Raw genomic sequence first — 18449 nt, forward strand, 5'->3', positions numbered from 1 at the left:
CTCTGAGGTGAGCGGAGCTGGCGCCATGTCCCAGACAGACCCCGAATTGCTCTTGCAGGAGTTGGGATGTTGGGACTGGGATCTTTGCCGCCGGGAGCTGCCCGCTGTCCTGCCCCGGCTCCTTATATCCTTCCTAGGAGGGCGGTTCGGCTGTTAGCTGGCTGTTGGGGGAGGCACCCCGAAATGTGGGGGGGCTGAGGGGGTGTTTCTCCTCAGGTAAATAAATCTGTGGGAGGGAAAGTGGTACAAGGTTTGTTAGGGGCTGGACGCAGGACAGAAAAGCTGAGTGCAGGGTGTTTCACTAGAAATGAGTACAGCCCTTCACTGAAATAAAAGATTCACGGTAGAAAATAGAGTGTGGTTCACTTAGCAATGTAGATAAATCCCCCTCCCAGCCCCCTCAAGACTTATTCTCCCAATACGTTGCAGAAATTCTCGTGCCCATGGTGCGGGTACTGAGGTATATCTGCCTGCACTAGTTATGGAGCATCCCCACAGATTTCATACCATGGGTGAAGCGGATGCAGGACAGCGTGAGAGAAGTCACTGCGACTTCTGCAGGTGCTTTAAAGATAACATTTATGGCAGAAGCAGTTTGAGTTTCTTTAACATTTTTACTCTATGTATCAAGAGTGTGAAGACTGGACTGAGCATATTCGTAAGTAGTGACCAAGCAGTGCCTCTCTTCCTAGAGACTGTCGTATTGCAATTGCATTATGAATTACGGACTACTTAAAAATAGTGATGCTATAACTACTGACTTTCATGGTCTTCAACAATTCTGCTGGACCTTGCACGTCACACTAAATGCATGTTGAATAAGCTTTATAAAAGCCCTTAAAGAAGCTCTGCATGCAAGTCTTCTAAAAAGGGAGTGGAAACCCTCCCACTGCTTCTGATTTTCAGATGCTTGGAACAAGGGTGCTTTTTATCTTGTATTTTATTATCTTTTTGGCCATTATCTTACAGGTGGCAAAACTCTTGTAACAGCTGATTGTGATAAGAAAATTAGGCTGATCTGTAACTGTTTAGGAGTCTTGGTAACAGTCACTGTTAAGTTGCATGTTTGTGCCAACCAGCACACTAAATGTACAACTGTTTGTAGTTTGGAATATGGAAAATTCTGTTTCCATGGGCAAACAGTTGTGCTCAGCCTTCAACTAAATGTAGGCAGGTGTGATGCTATTATTGATGGGTTTATGTGTTATTGTTATTTGATTTTTCAGATAATGTATATGTGGCAAATATTATGTTGCCTTTCTCAAAATCAAATACCTGATCTGTTTCTGCTTGATGCAGTTCTTTGTTTCATCTGGTAGGTCGCTACATGTTTTTGATAATCATATATTGCTTTTCTCTAATGTTTTATAGATGTTTTGCTTTGCAGGTGTTTTGAGGATCCTGACTGAAATGTTTTTGCCCCATATCAGCCTTGCAGATTTGGAACAAACTTTTTTCTCAAAAGTGTTGCCTAAGGTATGACAGCTTCAATTAAATGTGGAATTTTCAGTCAGTCCAGTGCTAGAACCTGCTTAGAATGCAGTGATTTTTTTTGAGGTCTCATGATATAATTATTGCTTTGGATACAAACTTGAAATTAAAATTTTACCCTTTAAAAGTTTAACCATTTTGTGTTGTTGGAATGTTTCTGTGATTGTTTCCATTCTTTACGATGGGGAGAGGACTGAACATACGATGTTTGACTTTCTGTGTTCAGTAATAGAATTAGGTTTTATTTCTTTTTGAGAAGATTGGGCTTTTTATAAAATGACCAAAATGGAGAATTTTTTATAAGAGGTAGCCTCTCAGGACAAAGAAACTGAAGAACTCAACACTCATATATATATATATATGAATAAACATTGTGATATTTGTTAATAATATAGTGAATAAACTTTTAGACCATACTGGCCTAACATATGTTTTTGGTTTTGATTAAATGATGGAGAATTTTGTGCTGTAGTTATGTTACGATTCTTTAGTGCTCATGTTTTAACTGAAAGAAAGCAGTGCTAAATTACTAATTTAACTTTCAGGCCTCAGCTTGTATATTTTAAGCAGCCTGTAAAAATGTCCACTTGATTTCCATTTCCCTTATTATATGTCCTGTACCAGATTTTAGAGATTACAAGAAAAATGGCTTGTAGCTTGCATATCCTGAACAAGGACTACTGTACCATATCAGTTTATGTAGCGTCCTGCACGTGCCTGGAAGCTGCGGGCTGTCTTTGCAGTCTCAGCAGTAGCACTCGGAAAATATCCAAGGACCTCAAGCAATGCAGAAATTATTGTTTGTAGGTCATAGACTTATTTCTTTATATATTCAAAATGTTAATGATCGTTCTCAACCAAAACTGAGACAAAAGGAAAATCCTTTTAAAATGGTGTGGTTTTAACTAAGTAAAAAATCTTTGGTAGAATGAGGTATATACTGCAAGTGAATTAGCTAGGAAGTTTGTTTTTCTAACAGATTTTTATGAAAAGTAACAGCTAATACAGCTTCTGTCTATAATTTAGGAAAGCTGTAAGACAGGTTTTGATTCTTGGTATATCGTGCTTTATGATTCAAATGCTAGAAAATTTTATTTTCTCCTGTGAGTTATCTCAGTAGCCCATCACTCCATGCCAAGGAAGCAAGCAGATCTAGAGTGGTGTTACTATTTGAGTGTGTACATTTATAACCAAAGCATTTAAGTTTTGTTCTGACAGACTCTCCAGTTATTTGATAACTTGATGTATGAATTGTCCAGTGAGGCTAAAGAATTAACCAAACAGAATACAGAGTTATGCAGTACTGTAAGGAATCTTCTACAGGCAAGTCCCATTAAATAAGTTGTCAAATGTTTACATTATTCTTTGATTTTTACCTAAACAATTAAGAGGGTTTTAGAATGTTTTTGTTAGCTACCAACCAGATGGCTAAAATGTAATTTGAATTTCTTTTGCAGTTGAAGTTCAATTAAAATTTTGTGAATGATTTGATTACATTTATTTATTTATTTGTTATTGATTACTAATCAGAGTTTTTTAAAAAAAAATCTTACATTCTCTAACACAAATGGAATGTGATTCACTATATTTAAAGAGTAATTCTGGCACCTATTTATACAGTAATTTAATTCAGAATTTTAAAATTTTTGTAAATTGAGAAGAGCACTCAAGAAAAAGAAAACTTTCAAAGAGTATATGGTATTGGAGAAAAGGTCTGGAATTGTCTGATATTATTTTATGGAGCTTCATTAATCTTTAACAACTACTTATGCAAATAGCAGTGAACTTGAAATGCCATAAAAATCTAGGTGCAATTCAGCTAAGAAAAGATGCTTTTGAAATTATTGCAGGAGTGAAAAACATTGGTTGTTGTTTATTCTTGCTTTAAGACTATGGTGCAACTGTTGGAAACTCTGACCGGTTGTGTACGATATGTCTGCACACTGCAAGAGTGTGTGCCTCTGGAGAGTATCCGCACCCTTCCATCCTCGGTTCTTTATGTAATAAAGAACACATTTACACACTGCAAGGTAGGTCTCTGTTAGAAGGAGAAAAATTCTTACATTGGTTCAATTTTAAGAAACACTCAATTTGTAAGAAGATCCTATTTTGAAATAATATTGTTGCTGAATTATTATTTTTTAAATTTAGTTGTTAAATAGTTTACAGAATGTACGTAGTGCACAGGTACAAAGGTGATTTTTGTCTGCCCAGCAAATCTGACATGGTAGTGAGAGGCACAGACTGTGCTATTTCCATATTTTGCATTGATGTCAGTTGAACATTTTGCTTGTTAATGTAAGCTCCCTGTGACATCTGTGCACTTCTGATAGCTGCAGTATTTTGAGAGCCACAAATGGTTACCAAAATGGTGCTACGTACCTTATTTCTGCGCAAGTTACAAAGCGGAATGAAAGTTGCCATTAGGATCTTTATGTCAGTTACGTTGAGTAACGTCTATGAGCTTCAGATCTGCATTCTCAGATGCAACAATGAAAATAAAACAAGGTTATCATAAGGACACAATAGCTTTTGGATGGCCTTAATTTTCACTTTTGGATTTCTCTTTCTTATGGGAACATTTACAGCAGTTCCATGTCAGGACTTGAACTCAGGTGCTCTGCCTTCATTTAGTTCAGATTTGAAAGTATTGGGAAATATTTTTGGAACGCTGCTTCCTTTGTTGTTAACCTTGTACTGTTTTGTTTAGAAATACGATCTTAGTTTCATGCATCAAGGCCTAATCCAAAGACCACTAAACTCACTAGAACCAGGCAGACTTCATCATCTGTTGATGAGGCTGCAGGTGAACAGCATTTTACATTTAGTGAACAGGGGTTGGTATCAGAAGCTACGTACCTGGCTGTGTATTGAGTTAGTGTGTACATTTATGCCTTGTTCTTTTTTCCAGTGAAATGTGTGACAAAGCTGTTGGTGTTTTCAGCATGTGAAAAATCAGGCTGTGATTCTTGAACTTTTTTTTTTTTAAACATCTTCTTCCCTCTTTTCTACAGGACAGTGAATCTGTGTACTGTGGGCATCTGCACTTGATTTCTGACCTCCTACAAGCTATGTTCAAGGAAACTTACTCTCTTCAGAAGCAGCTGATGGAGCTACTTGATATGATTTCCATGGGCTCTGCTTTCACTGAAGATAACATCACAGATATGGTGTCAGGTATATGTGGATCTAACACTTTTTTTTGTCTTGATCAGTCTGATTTTTTCTATAGAGAGTATGTCTGAATTTTTAAAATGGGGTTCTAAGCATAGTCCATAAAAAAACCAGCCTTTCAGAAAGCAACATTTTGAAGCTTGAATTCAAAGTTTTCTCCTGAAACTTCCTCTGTGGGATGGGGTGTGTTGTGTAGGTTTGTAGGAAGTGGGCAGCACCTAAGCACTGAGCCGTCTTTGTGATTCGGTGTCAATGTGGTGGTATTCTCTTAGTGCTTGTGATTGCTGCTGTTTTCCTAGGAGAGAAGCATGGCTGTGAACACATGAATCTGATTTAACTCGGTTGTTGCTGTTATTTCCTCCCTAGTAATCCACACTGTGCTGGAGATATGCTCTGTCATTTCCAATATGGACCATGCTCTTCGTGCCAATACATGGAAGTTTGTAATCAAGTATGTCATTGAACTCTTTGTATTTTATTGTAATATAAACAGCCTGTCACTTTAAATAACCAGTGTTTCAATAGCTTTATATTCAGAGTTTCAAATAAAATTGAAATTAGAGAATTCAATTTAGCTAGTAAAAAAATTTAGAAATTTATTTTAAAATGTAGCTAGGAAGTAGTATTAAAGGTACTGTAAGTGAAGATAGGAGTCATCTGTAAAAAATTAATAGAAGTTTGACGTATTGCAGTACAGAAGAAAATTTGAAACACTCTTGTCTGAATAAATAATCTTAAGAGGTCTGACCTGCAATTCTGTTGGCGTTTTTGGCTTGAGTTGTGCTGTCTTGCGCTTTCATCCTGCCTCTCCTCTGTGTTTCGGTCATGGCTATGAAGAGGGTTGTTCTCTCTGCATTTCTAGTTTCAGTGTACACAGATCTTGCACCAGTTGGTGTTGTATAAAAGCCTAAATAGAGAAATTGGTTATTTGGATTTGTACTAACTCATTGCATGATCACTTCGGACAAATATCTCATTATATTCCTATCTTTTAGGCAAAGCCTGAAGCATCATTCTCTGCTGCAGTGCCATCTGAAACACAGTGACATCCTCAGCGGCCTGTGCAAGGACACTCTTCTTTCTTTTCATTCCTGTTTGCAACTGGCTGAGCAAATGAAGATGTCAGAGACACAGGTAAATTAAGAAGCTCTCAAAGCTGCTGTTGAACTTGAGGAGGATAAATTCTTTGTGCTGTGTTAATGATTGGAGTTGTTTGGGTTTGGTTTGGGTTTTTTTTACTTTCTGTGGTAGGCAGAGTACCTTGTTCTTTTGAAACCACATGAAAATAAGGCCCATAACTTTGTTTAGATTGGGGATGTTATAGTGAGGTGCTGAAAATGAGTTTCTACCATTCTGTATGGGAATTTTTTTTCGTTTCCTAAACTGATGATATCCCAAGATGAATCAAAAGATCGTATTTTAATTCTTAATATTGCTATAAAAATGTTGGGGCATACTGCAGATTTGTAAAGTTTTTTCACCCATAGCTGCAGAGTCTCGAGAGAATCAAGTTTGAAATAGGTTTTGAACATTGTTAGCAATCTAACTTTCTTTTTTTGTTGTATTACTCTGGATGTTAAGTTTTAGAACTGCTTTTTTTGGACAGGAGGGCACTGACCTCAGGCTGTTCCAGAAGACAGTCAAACTCTGCAGGTTCTTTGCTAATTCCCTTGTACACTACACCAAGGTGGGTTTTAATACTTGAATTCTGTATTAATGTTATATTTAAGCCTCTGGTCTGCAAATGGAATAATTCTGTACTGCATAATATCTTTACAATTTATGACTATACTATATGGGTGGCATAATTAACATCCATGCATAAAATGCTTGTAGTTCTTCTACCTGTATACACCCACAAGCCTAAGCAGGATTCTTGCTGTGATTTAACAGAAAAACAAACAAGAATAATAAGCAGTTACAAGCAATGTCACTGAGGAGTTGGTAGGAGATGTCCAGTTTTTACAGGCAGCCTTGAGTCAATGCAATAGTAAATTTATCTGGAAGAAATAAACAGATGAAACCTGTTGCTAAGTTTTCAGAATTGTTCCTCATTTCAACAATTTAAAATGATGTGGCATTAGAAAAAAATGCCCGTGTACTGTTGCTAGCTCTGACACCAACTTCCTGCCCTTTTCCTGGCCCTTGCACTTTGTTGCTGTGCTTTATTTTTCTCAGTATTAGAAGACATGCTGCAAATCTACCTATTTTAAGAATGTAGGAAAAAATTTTGCTCTCTAGGAACAGCAGTGATGCTGCATTCTATATCTGTTTTGTCCCATGGAGTGATTTTTTTTTGGGGGGGGCACAAAGTAAACAGCATTGTGATGGGATAAAACAGCCTTACAGCATGTATGAGAAAACTTCAGATTTTTGCAGCTCTCTATGGCTTTTACAACTGTACTTATTAATTTTTTTAAAATAAGCCTATAAATGTAATTGTTTTGCCTACAGTACATACACATGTAATTAATTTTATGAATACTTTGTTTATTCTTTGCTTTGCACTTGCTTTGTGCTGTGGATTGTTAGAACGTAACCATTTTTTGCAGTGTAGTACTTTACAAACCAATATAGCGGAACAGAAAGAAAGTTTATTTAATCATGTATTTCATATTAAAAGTACCATTCAAAATTAATGGCTTTTGCAGGAATTTCTTTCTTTCTTCTCTGATACATGCTCTCAGTTACATCAGCTCTTTCTTCAGATATACAGGTAAGTGAAGTACAAGACTTGTTGCTTTATTTTTTCATGTACGGAAATTCAAAAAAGTATTTGTAATAAATTGGGCATTTTTGTGTGGTACTAGTTATCTTCGACCCCCTCGGGATCAGTGCTCTGAGTGTTCGATATTGTCAAGCCACTAACTTTGTTGCAACTAATTATGTCAACATTGCTTAACAAGTTATGTTTAGAATATGTAGATTGATTGTCTTGAACACTGAGTCTTTATGAAAGTTCATTTGAAAATTCTTGTTCCTAAAGTCAAAATTCCTGAGGGTAGGGTTCACCCTTTGGTCACCTTGCAATGAAGCAGTTAGGCAGTTACCACAGAGCAACCCCCAGTGTACCTTCCACTTTGAAACAAACAGGAGCATGATGTTAGTCAAATTTTGCAAAGCCAAGGCAATTCAGAATTACCAGATTTCATATATAATGGAACAGCCATGCTACTATTTTTCTTCTGCCTTGAATCCTAGTGAAAATAAAACACAAGACTAAATACAGGTGTCAGCAGTGCAACACTTTGACAGATTGTTTCTACTTTAAGGCAAAGTATGGAAACATTTATCCTGAAGGGAGAGAGGATCAGAAACAGAGTATCTTGAATTTTTTCATAGCTTTACTGTTGTGTTTATAATCTTGTGAAATCTCACAAAAGGACTCTGGTTCTCCCAGAAGCAAACGTTTTTAAAATATTATGCTCATAAAGCATAACAGCCTGCAAACGGCGTATCATTTTTCCCTCAAAAGTTTTGTTCTGTTTGCTGCAATAGTGGGGAGAATAGGGGAAAGTGGGCTTAATAACAGAGGGATGATTTCAGTCATTCTTTTGGGATTGAAACCAGGTTCTGTGGCAAGATGCGCGCATGAGTTCACTGCATGTTTCACTGCAAGACTGGGTGGTTATTTTTTATGAGTTTCCTCTCCTAACTTTACTTACCTTGTAGGTCTTTCTCAACTGGAAGGTTGTCAACTTTGCTCAGCAAAACTGAGCAGTATTTTTGAGTAGGAAGGTAGCATTTTTACAGTCTTTTTATAAGCTGCAAAAGTAGAAGGTTTTCATTTCATTATCTCTTTTGCTTTATTCTCATATTGCTTCTTTTTTTCTTTTACTGCCCAGGGTTTTTTTTTTCTCTCCAAAAAAACTGTGGTACCCTTTTATTGGTGTCGTGTTAAATTAGTGGTGTCACATTTATGACTGTCAAATTGTATATACAGGTGTTTTCTTGGCTTTCCATTGCTTGACTTTTTTTGTGATTCAGTATATTTCTTCTTATGTGCTATGTATTTTACAGGCATTTTCTATGAGCTTGTAAGGTTTTCTTTCAATGTTTAGTGAAATATTGGATTGTGATACTTAGTTTAAAGGCTGAATGCAGAGTTGTAACTCTCAGGCTATAACAGATATTCTAAAATGGGGAGCTTTTATCTTATTTCACAATAACAAGGAAATAATGAATTTGCCTTTTTGTAATTGTTTTGAAAAGTAATGCTACTGAGAATATGTAACTTTTTGTGTCTTTTTTCTTCCCTCCTCAGCAAATTTCCTCCCAGTCTCTATGCTCCAGAGATCTCAGAAGTTCATCGAGATGAAATATCCCGTGTTTTTCTTGTGGCTCTGGACCCTCTCATCAACCAGCTTCTTCCCTTTAGCCCTTTTATGGAGCAAGTGTTAAGTGAAAAGTTAGGTGGGTTTAAAATACAGCTATCACCGCTGTAGTGCTACGTAACCAGCTCTAAAGGGGTCAGGATTGGTATTTTGACTTTCTGGACCACAGGCAATATTCTGTAGTGGTCTGCTTGTCTCTAATTCTTCTGTAAGTACTACAATATGGCCAGGTGCATGCTAACTCAGACGAATTTTATAACAGTTCATGTTGCTGTTGAATGCATCTTTTCCAAAGTACTTGCAGTAATTTCAGTATTCATCTGGTTAACAGAAAGCTATAAATTCTGCTGTTTTGCATCATTTCATCATTTAATTTGTCACAAACCTTCAAAGTAGGCTGAAATTTTTCTGCTGTGTTCTGTTGGTAGGGGGAAACAAGTATTTTTTCCTAAATTAAGTATTTTCTGTGAAAAGTGGAATGCCTTCAAACTGGAAAAGGATCAGCTTTTTGTTATAACACACCTTCCTCCCCAATTTCTGCCCTGACCAACGTGCCATAATTCTGAGATAGCTGACTTAGTTCTCTCACACACGTGCACTCTGGCCTTGTGATTATCTTGACACACTTAGAAGAAAACTTTGTGTTTTCAGAGTTTGAGGCATCCAGTGCTTTCAAGGAGACTGGAAGCATGAGGCATCCAGATTGTAACTCTCTTGCAGCATCTTGCAGTGACAGTTGAGAACTGGAATGTTTTAGATTTTACCTGATATAGTATATTGCATTTATTTTTTCACTTCAAACAAAATGTTCACGATTAAATGTTCTTTTTTTCCCAGCTGTGTCTTAAGTGATTTTTGATTGTTTTACTGGGAACTTTTATGTTTCACCAGTTGTTTCTAATTTGTCATTTGCTTAAAAGCCGGTTTACACACACAATATATTTACCAGGGCAACTAGCATCACATTAAAAAAAAAAAAACACCAAACTTCTGCAGGTCTCCCTCCTGAGCAGCAGCTGCCCCAGTGTCTCATCCTGATTACCATAATGGACAAGCTGTCCTCTCAGCCTGAAGAAGTGCGAACTCTCTGGAACACAGGAAAAAGGTACTAAAAAGGTTTTCATTGTGATTCTTCACCACAGCAATCAGTCTATAGGGGCAAACAGAGAGGCTCAGCTGCTGGGGTTTCCCTTGCAACTGAATAGTAAAATTTGTCAGACTGTATGGATTTACATCCTGATGCTGGGAAAAACGAGATCTGATGTTCAGTGCTTCAGGAGTGAAGGACAGAGAGCCAGAGATGTCTTTGTGTTTTCAGGAAAGGAATGGTATTTAGGCTGCTTCCAGGATAAGAAGGGAGATATGTATGTAATTTGGTGATAATTCACTAAGTTGAAATCTTGCATTTTTATGCCTGAACCTTCTAATAATGACCTGCATTTGTAAAAGAGGAAGGTAGTCAGGAACGTAAATCTAGTGTAAAAGCACTGAAATTATGGCCATCCCTTCTGGTCAAAGACAGATTCTGTAGTAGAGATGTTGCTTGCAGGGTTTGGGATTTGCATATCTGTAACTCAACTTTTTTTTTTTTTTTTTCCCCTCTTTCTTTTACCCTTGCAGCCTGTCTTTGTTTTCATCTCTCTTCTTCAGTTTCCAGCAATGTTCTGGCGAGCTTTCTCTCCCTGTGCGTTTGCCAGAGGTGACCAGTACAGGACAGGCAGCAGTCCCCATCACCCTCTATCACTACGTCTGTGTCCACCTCTGCTCCTACATTGCCTCCACACTCCCATCACACTTTCCTCAGCTGGTAAGATTGTTTTTTGCTTATCATCTCTTCAGCTCTTGTGATGCATAGGTGCTATTTAAAAAAGAATGAGTTCTTTCTAATGATCTAACTCTGAAGAGGTGCTTGGGTATGAAGTGGTCCTGTAGAAAGCAGCTGTGATACAGTTATACAGCAAATGTCACATGTGGGGAAGGGGAAACTAAAGCTTCATGCAAGTTCTTGAGAATGTTAGTGGTGTTGGAAATTTTTTTCTCTCTGGGAGGGGGGAAGGCCAAGCTGTTCTAAAAATCTACCGCTTTATTTTATGCAATATTCAACTTGTATTAAATATACCTGGTTTTGTTAGTCTATACTGTGAAGAAATAAAGTGGCATTTAATATTTAGAGTAGATTATATTGTTGTGATTCCAGCTAAGGACATAGCATAAAATGGTAATAAGTAAATTTTTCTGCTTCAGAGGAATATTCTGGGCTTTGATTAATGTTATATAATGTTTTTAAACTTTTTTCCTTTTTACTGCACATAGACAAAAGAACCTCTAGATAATGTAAACCTTTATAAACTTAAGAGCTGTCACAAAAACTATAGCCCTAATTTAGGGTTTTCTTCTGAATGCTACATACATCTTTCAGATAAAATCTGTGTTCCTAGAAGAGGAAAAAGTTTTATTTTGTTTTCAGTAAGTTGCCAATAAAGCTGGCAAGAAAATTGTCAACACATTGGTTTAAAAAAACCCCCAAAACTCATAAAAGTTGCTTTGTGAAGAAGGGATGTGCACGATGAAATGTTTTGAAAAGCAAAGGATCCTCATCCCATTGAAATTAATATACGTGTACATTCAAAGTATGCAAAACTAAAGGTGTAGCTGCTTGCTTGATGGTGTAGCTGAATATAGAGTATGAAAATGAGGTCTTAAAACATTTTAAATTGGGTAACTTGAAAATCTTACTAGGTAGGCCTGCAATCTGTTTCTGCGTGAATTTACATATATATTTTCTCCTCAGGAGTATGCTCTGCTGGATGCTGTGCTGAGTCCTAGTATGATCACATCTCTGCTAGCAATGGACTTGTGGTGCTTCCTTGCCCGGTAAGATGTTTTTACTACAGATCAAGCAGGATTTACATAGATCCAGTTAGTTCTGTTGTACATAATTCTCTGAGAGAGATTTTTTTTTAAGACAAAATTGTCCCAGAATTGGATTCTTTTCAGATATAGAGCATATTTTGAAAATTAGGAACAGAAATGGCTTAGCCATTTTGACGTTCATGCAAGTTAGGGGAACATACTTTTTCTATTATTTAACAGTTGTTTTTCAGAATGGTTCTCTCAAGTAACTTGTGCCTGTGCATATTAAGTTTAAATATGTTAGAGGAAATGGCCATCTCTCAGACAAGATTTGTAATACTTAGTCTGTAAAAGAGTAGGAAGTACAGACTCAAAACGTTCTGTCTCTCATATTCCAGGTATGGAACAGCTGAACTGTGTGCTCACCACGTTGTTGTGATCGCCCACTTGGTAAGAACCACAGTGATGTTCACAATTCAGCACCAGTTTTAATCCTAGTTCTACTGGGAAACTTCCTAAATTACTGAAGACAGGAATTTAATTTTTTCCAAATCCAAATGGAGATTGTTTTAATTCCTCAAATGGGGTTAATAATTAGCAAAAGCAGTACTGTGAAAATATAAAACAATATGCCTAGTATTTCCAACATTTCCTGCATTGTTTTGTTTGGAGTGTTACTGCTGTGATTCCACATAGCAACTCTCAGAACATTCTGCATACAATTAATTTGCTGAGTGGTGATTTTTTTCCTTAATTATACGCATTACCCTCTTATCCTAATGCAGATAAAGTCTTGTCCCAGTGACTGTTACCAGCTCTCTGCCTTGGGTGTTCTGCTGAGGCGTATGCTGTTCTTGATGGCTCCAGATCATCAGGCAAGTTTAGCACCAAAATATTCCATCTTTGATAGAAGAGATTTAAATAAATAGCCTGTATTAAAGTATCCTCTTTGAGTTCTTGAGAAATTACAAGATGCTGAGTGCTCGCTTGCTGCACTTGATATTATACTTGGTATTACTTTGTCATTGTGGATCCTAATTTGTGCAGATGTGCTTTTTAAAGCAAGAAAGGCACGTACGCCTTTCTAAGAGTGGTCTCATTGGGTGGCAATTAAGTCCTTTTTTTGACTAAGTATGAAAAAGGCACATCTTCCAGATTTGCTGCAAATGTATGTCCTGTCATTGCATTTGCAGCTGGTGTTCATTGGGCCATTGCTCCAAGCAGCTGAAAAATAAGTTGCTTAATCATTCTGATGTCCTGTATGTGACAAGGGAGGTGGCAATTCTTTAAGGTTTTTATATAAAAAGTTGGATTTTATTGAAACAAAGGGTTTTACACAATTTTTTTCATGCAATATTTCTAAAGCCAACTAGTAGTGCATTTTGGTTGTTTGTTTCTCAGCTTTTTGACAGGTTGTCAAATTATCTTCTGGTCTTCATAGTTCATATTAACTTTTGTTTGCAGGTAGAATTTGCTCAGAAGTTTCTTCCGGAGGAGGTGGAGAACTTGGCTGTGTGGCAGCACATATCCCTTAAGGCCCTGAACCCCCATCTTAGGAAACAAGTGGCATCTCAGCTCTGCGTGGCAGGGCTTGCACAGTGCAGGCGATGGCTGAATAGCAGGCGCGCGTTGGGAGAGCTCCGACCTCTGGTAAAGGAGATTTGATTCTCTCTGTAAAAATGTGTGAACTCTGGATTTCCAAACTATAAAGATTCTGTTGCTGTCACCTCAATTCTGTTTTTCTGTGTTGCATGGCTTTTTTACATGCCCAAGTGGCAAATGCATGAGCAAGAATTCTTATTTTAATATTTTCTTCTAGTACGCAGCACCTCAGGGCCCTCTACTCAGATGATGATAGTGGAGGTCACGTGGTTTACTAGTTATTCTAGTTGTTGTTTGCTCTCTGGGTGAGCAGATGTATTTTTCTTTAGAATGTCTGATTTATACTATGTCATACAAGTGCTTTTAAAGTCCTGGCTGGTTTTATGCAGCATCAAATCTGAAAGATGCTCACTGGTCTCCTTGGTGAAGGAGAGCGAGAAACCAGAGACTACTACATGAAGTATCTGCTGCCAGCTTTTGCCTGCCAATGCAGCTTAATGACTACAGCATTGTGTGAAACTCAGAAGTAACGGATGGTTTCCTCACTTTGGAAGCTTTATTGGCCAGTGGCCTGGTGGATTAGCTGTACTGTACAGCTGACACAGCACACTGGGCTTCTTGCCATCTTGTATCATTCTAGATGTTTAGTGTGAGCCTGGGGATTTGGTTCGTTTTATGTGTAGTTTTTTTTGGTCTTAACGTACAAATTTTTTCTTACTAGAATACTGCCCTTTCTGTCTTGCTGGCTGCCTGCAGTTTTGCTGGTGACACTCTGGAGCCAGAACTTCAGGCATCTATCTTGGGAGTGCTTGGTCAGTTCTGGACTTTTCTCCAGCCTAAGCAGGTAAGACAATTTGCTGCTCCACCGGTGAAAGCACGATGTCTTTGAGAGGCTGGTGCTGTTTCATCGTGTGTTTGTTACTAAGCTGTTTTATGTGGATTGGACCATTTCTGTAGCGCAGTATAGCTGTGCTGCCCATCTGCTATCAGCTGGGTTATGTATTAGGCAGGTGTGTGCTCTGGGAAGTGGAGTTTGAATTTTCCTGAATGTTACATGTGTGGCTCTTTGCTATTCCATCTGTTACTCGCTGTCAGATTCAGACTTGCTTAACGAGAAGTCTGAAATACTTCATTCTGATTCGTACCAGTTACAGATTTGATGTATTTTAAATGTTCATTAGAATGTCAAAAAAATTGCGATGTAATTAGTACATAGCTTAGCACGTGAAACCCCATAAAGCTGGTAATCTTGCTCCCATATTTGAGAATAAGGGGGTAAGGCAATTCCCTTGCGACTGTATCCCTGTTCATGTATGCAGTTGCAGTAAAGAAAAAAGGATTGTCCTGGTTCATGCTCCTGATGTAAAAAGAAAAGTTTGAGAGTGGGGGTGAGGAAGAGCCAGCAATATGCCCCTTTAGAGGTCTCTTCCAACCTCAGCCACTCTGTGAAGACATTTGGCAACTGATAAGTGAAAAGAAATAGTTCAGGTAACTTTTAGCTGCTTATATTAATGAGTGGCGAATAAGAAAATCAAAGAAAAGGGTCTTGTAAAATATGACTACCTAGAAATATTGCTATGACTATTTTAATATTTTCTTCTGCTGCTTATCGTGTGTTGTTTTATGTGTGTGAAGTTAGGCTAGGAATTTTGGAATGCCACTATAACTTTAAACTCTTTCTTAAGTAGTTATTCCACAAGCTAAAATGCAATGTTACTAATATCTTGTGATCTGTTGAAGGTCTCAGAGGAGCCATGTCTCCAGCAGACACTGTGTTTATTACTTCACCTTTTGGAATTTTTCATCCAAGCATTAGATGCTCAACTGATTACTCAGGTAAAAAAAAAAAAAAAAAATTAAACAAAAAACCCCAACCCAACAAACACAAATGTGTCAAACCCCAAGCCAATAAACCCAAACCTTCTTATAAGGTTAATAAGTAATAATTTATTTCATGAAAACAAAGTTCTTTGTGATTTACTGAAATCTCAAATGAGTTATTTCATGGTCTGGCCTTCTCTTAATATGTGGAGGTTCCTAATTTTATTTCTTCCTTGATTACTTTCCTGGTCTCTAAACCAAGCATATGGCACTTTGGTTAGCATTGCTTTTGAGAATCCCATTACTCTGCAGGATAATTGAGATACACGGATATGTTATAGAGCATGCTTCTTTCTTTCTAAAAGGTACACTGCAGCTTTATCCTAGGTGTAGCAACCTTTTTTTTTTTCTTTTCCTCCAAAATCAATGTCCTCAGATTTAAAGATGAGACAGAACAGTTTTTACCTGCAGACTGTTTGATGGAGCTTTGTTGGGGTTTGTTTCCTGCAGGTATTTGCACTGCAGTCTTCCCTTCTCCAGTTGGATCCCCCAGATCATGTTCGCCTAGCGATGGTGGATTTTCTCTCTTCTATGGGAAAGGTGTTTATACCACAAGAAGCACAGGTAAATATAATTGTGGCCTTATTTAGATAATCTTCCGTCTTTTGGTGGCAATATATGCTATTTATTTAAATATAAAGGATCAAGTTCATCAACTACATTCCAGAGTGCCATGACATAGTCATCTTGGAGACTTACTAATGGTTTATGGCAGTTTTATTTTTTATTTTTTATCAAGACGTGTAAGATGCTTGGTTTATTCATTTGCTTGTTGCTTCTCACCAGTTAGAAAGGACTGACATTTGAACCTCCAGGAAGAAAGAGCAGAACATGTCACCTCCCTTTACAGTGTTTTTTTGCCAGACAGAGCAGTAGCACTGTTGATTTCACAAAGCTGTCCCTTGACCTTAGAGTGATTCTTTAATAATAAATCATGATGGTAAGATATGCACAACCAACTCTTTGGAACTGATAAGTATTTGTTCCTCTTTCAGAGGCAAGTTGTACCCCAGTTGTCATGTTTGTTTGCTTCTCTGCTAGCTGACCAGACCTGGCTGATTCATCAGCACGCGTTGGAGGCATTCACACATTTTGCAGAGGTAAGCATAGCAGAACTCTTTGGCTCTGTTAACTTTTGTTGTACAGAAACTCCTTCGTCCTAAATGTTTGCTGCTCTTCAACTAACCAATTTGGATCTTAGTGTTACAGCTGCTATTGCACATCAAAAGTAATGAGGACTAACGCAATTGTGATTTCAGGAGCTGGAAGCAAAGGAGGGTTGAACATTGGTTGCTTAGACTGGTTGCAACAGGGAAGGGACTGTCAGAAACATTTATTTACTTTGTCTATTCCTTTGTTAATATGAATGTACTAAACAACTATTACTCAACATTTTTGACAGGAAACAAGCCATGAAGATGTTGTTCCTCAGTGCCTTCATTCTGAAGAAACTAAGAACAAAGTTGTTAGCTTTCTGGCTAAGGTATGTATGTTGTTGAACCATTTTACTGGTTTCTTAGTTTATGTTGTACATGGCCTATGTCTACACCTGCGTCATCTGTGTGGCGATTAAGTAAGTAAGTTTAAAATAAATTGTTCTGTTAACTGGGATCTGGTTGAACTTTTCTATTTGCCTTCTACTTTTTCTACTTTTTTTCTACTTCAACTGCCATTCCTACACATGCCTCTCTTCCAATACTTCCCAACTTTGATTTAAATGCTTTCCTTTTCCCTCCCTGAACAAAAAAAATTATTAAATTGCTGTTATTGTTGTAAGCAGAGAAGTTATCTATTAAAAAGACAGGGATTTCATAATTCTATTTGTATTATTTCCTTCCCCACTTCTCTTGGATCAGTTTCTGAAAGCTAAATGAACATGTATAAAACATCTTAGTCCTTTTTGCATGTTAGAAAAAATTCTCTTAAGAGCAGATGTCTATTCATGCAGAACGCAGACAGTGGGGAAAAAGGGGGTGGTTATCATGCTGTAGCCTAACTCACAGCTATCTGAATGAGCAGTTTTTGACAAGCAGATAATTAGCAACAGAACTGATAGCTGACAGTGATGCTGCACTGAAGTTGTTGTAGATAACTTTGATCTCCTGCTCAGAAGAGTGTGTGAGAAACTAGATTCAATTTGAGCTGCATGTTAAGACCTCTCTATCCTTCCCCCTGGTTCACATACACAAATTTTGCCTATGAAGGCTGGTAACGCCTTCTTGTTTAATTACCTCTCCTGTGGCTTTCTCCCTAGACAAGGCAAGTAGAGGAGACAACAGACGCACGAACAGAACGCGTGAAACAAGAAAGGATGACCTGCAATGCACAGTTTATGAAGATAGCTGGAGAACTGGAGTCAACAGGAGAGGTACGTGCACTTCTTTAAGCTATCTGGCCTCTATTGTCGATTTCTGTCAGTTCTGGGAAGTAGCTGAAGAGGTTCAAGAGTCTTGCTGCCCTCCATGTTCTAACAAAAAAGGTTGCGTGCACTCCTGGCTCGTAGTATACGTGAATGCTCTGTGCTGCCTGACAGCTGCCAAGAACCCTCGCAAGGCAAGGGAATCTTGTACAGCTCTTCTCCAGCAAAGGGTTTTCTTGCATTTAGATGAAGACTGATCCCTCATGTAGAGCATTATAAATGATGTCTCCTGTTTATTTAAATCTGCAGCCTCTGGCAAAAAGAGCATGTCATCCACCCTCTGAGGACCAGTATAAGTCAGCAGTAGGCATGATGGAGGGGGCAGTGGAGGCTGTGAAGCTGCTGCTCCGGAAAGGGTCACCCCCTGCTTGGCTTGCAGTGAAATTGGAGGCTCTGCATACAGCTCTAGCCACCCTCAGAGACAGCGTACGGTAAGGTGCTCAACAGGTTTTAGAGACAATAAACCAGCTCAGCTACCTGCTCTGAGGGAAGAGATGCCTTTGTGCCATGGCTGGGGGAGAAGAGAAAACTGACACAGGGCGATGCTCCGCTGTACTGCTGGGTCTTGGTTAATGTGACAAAATGAACTGAGGTATGAGATGTTGGCCTGTCTTTCATTAACAACTGGCTGAAAGGACCGATAGATTTTAATGGACACTATTGTGCATCTGGGCTGTCATTTTGTATACTGCCAC

The 18449-nt window shown here is 38.1% G+C and overlaps 1 protein-coding gene across 1 annotated transcript; it reads left to right on the top strand.

Annotated features, from left to right (window-relative positions):
• Window positions 1-25: 25 nt before the first annotated feature.
• Window positions 26-18189, top strand: LOC104460752 (chromosome unknown open reading frame, human C1orf112). The gene is made up of 24 exons (XM_010075320.1): window positions 26-124; window positions 619-658; window positions 1388-1476; window positions 2710-2814; window positions 3381-3521; window positions 4506-4668; window positions 5032-5116; window positions 5661-5799; window positions 6272-6352; window positions 7317-7381; window positions 8930-9078; window positions 9996-10104; window positions 10620-10806; window positions 11791-11873; window positions 12251-12302; window positions 12638-12727; window positions 13317-13502; window positions 14176-14298; window positions 15195-15290; window positions 15786-15899; window positions 16331-16435; window positions 16738-16818; window positions 17590-17703; window positions 18004-18189. The coding sequence occupies exons 1-24, from the start codon at window positions 26-28 to the stop codon at window positions 18187-18189; spliced, it is 2682 nt and encodes an 893-aa protein (XP_010073622.1).
• Window positions 18190-18449: the final 260 nt, after the last annotated feature.

Source organism: Pterocles gutturalis, unplaced genomic scaffold (assembly GCF_000699245.1).
Source record: "Pterocles gutturalis isolate BGI_N339 unplaced genomic scaffold, ASM69924v1 scaffold37871, whole genome shotgun sequence".
In the NCBI taxonomy this organism is placed as follows: Eukaryota; Metazoa; Chordata; class Aves; order Pterocliformes; family Pteroclidae; genus Pterocles; species Pterocles gutturalis.

Bases quoted from the DNA above. Each gene is read 5' to 3' on its own strand.
- LOC104460752 (XM_010075320.1), top strand. From the start codon at position 26: ATGTCCCAGACAGACCCCGAATTGCTCTTGCAGGAGTTGGGATGTTGG. The intron at 1,477-2,709 runs GTATGACAGCTT...TTGTTCTGACAG, and splicing joins TCTCAAAAGTGTTGCCTAAG to ACTCTCCAGTTATTTGATAA. The intron at 11,874-12,250 runs GTAAGATGTTTT...CTCATATTCCAG, and splicing joins TTGTGGTGCTTCCTTGCCCG to GTATGGAACAGCTGAACTGT.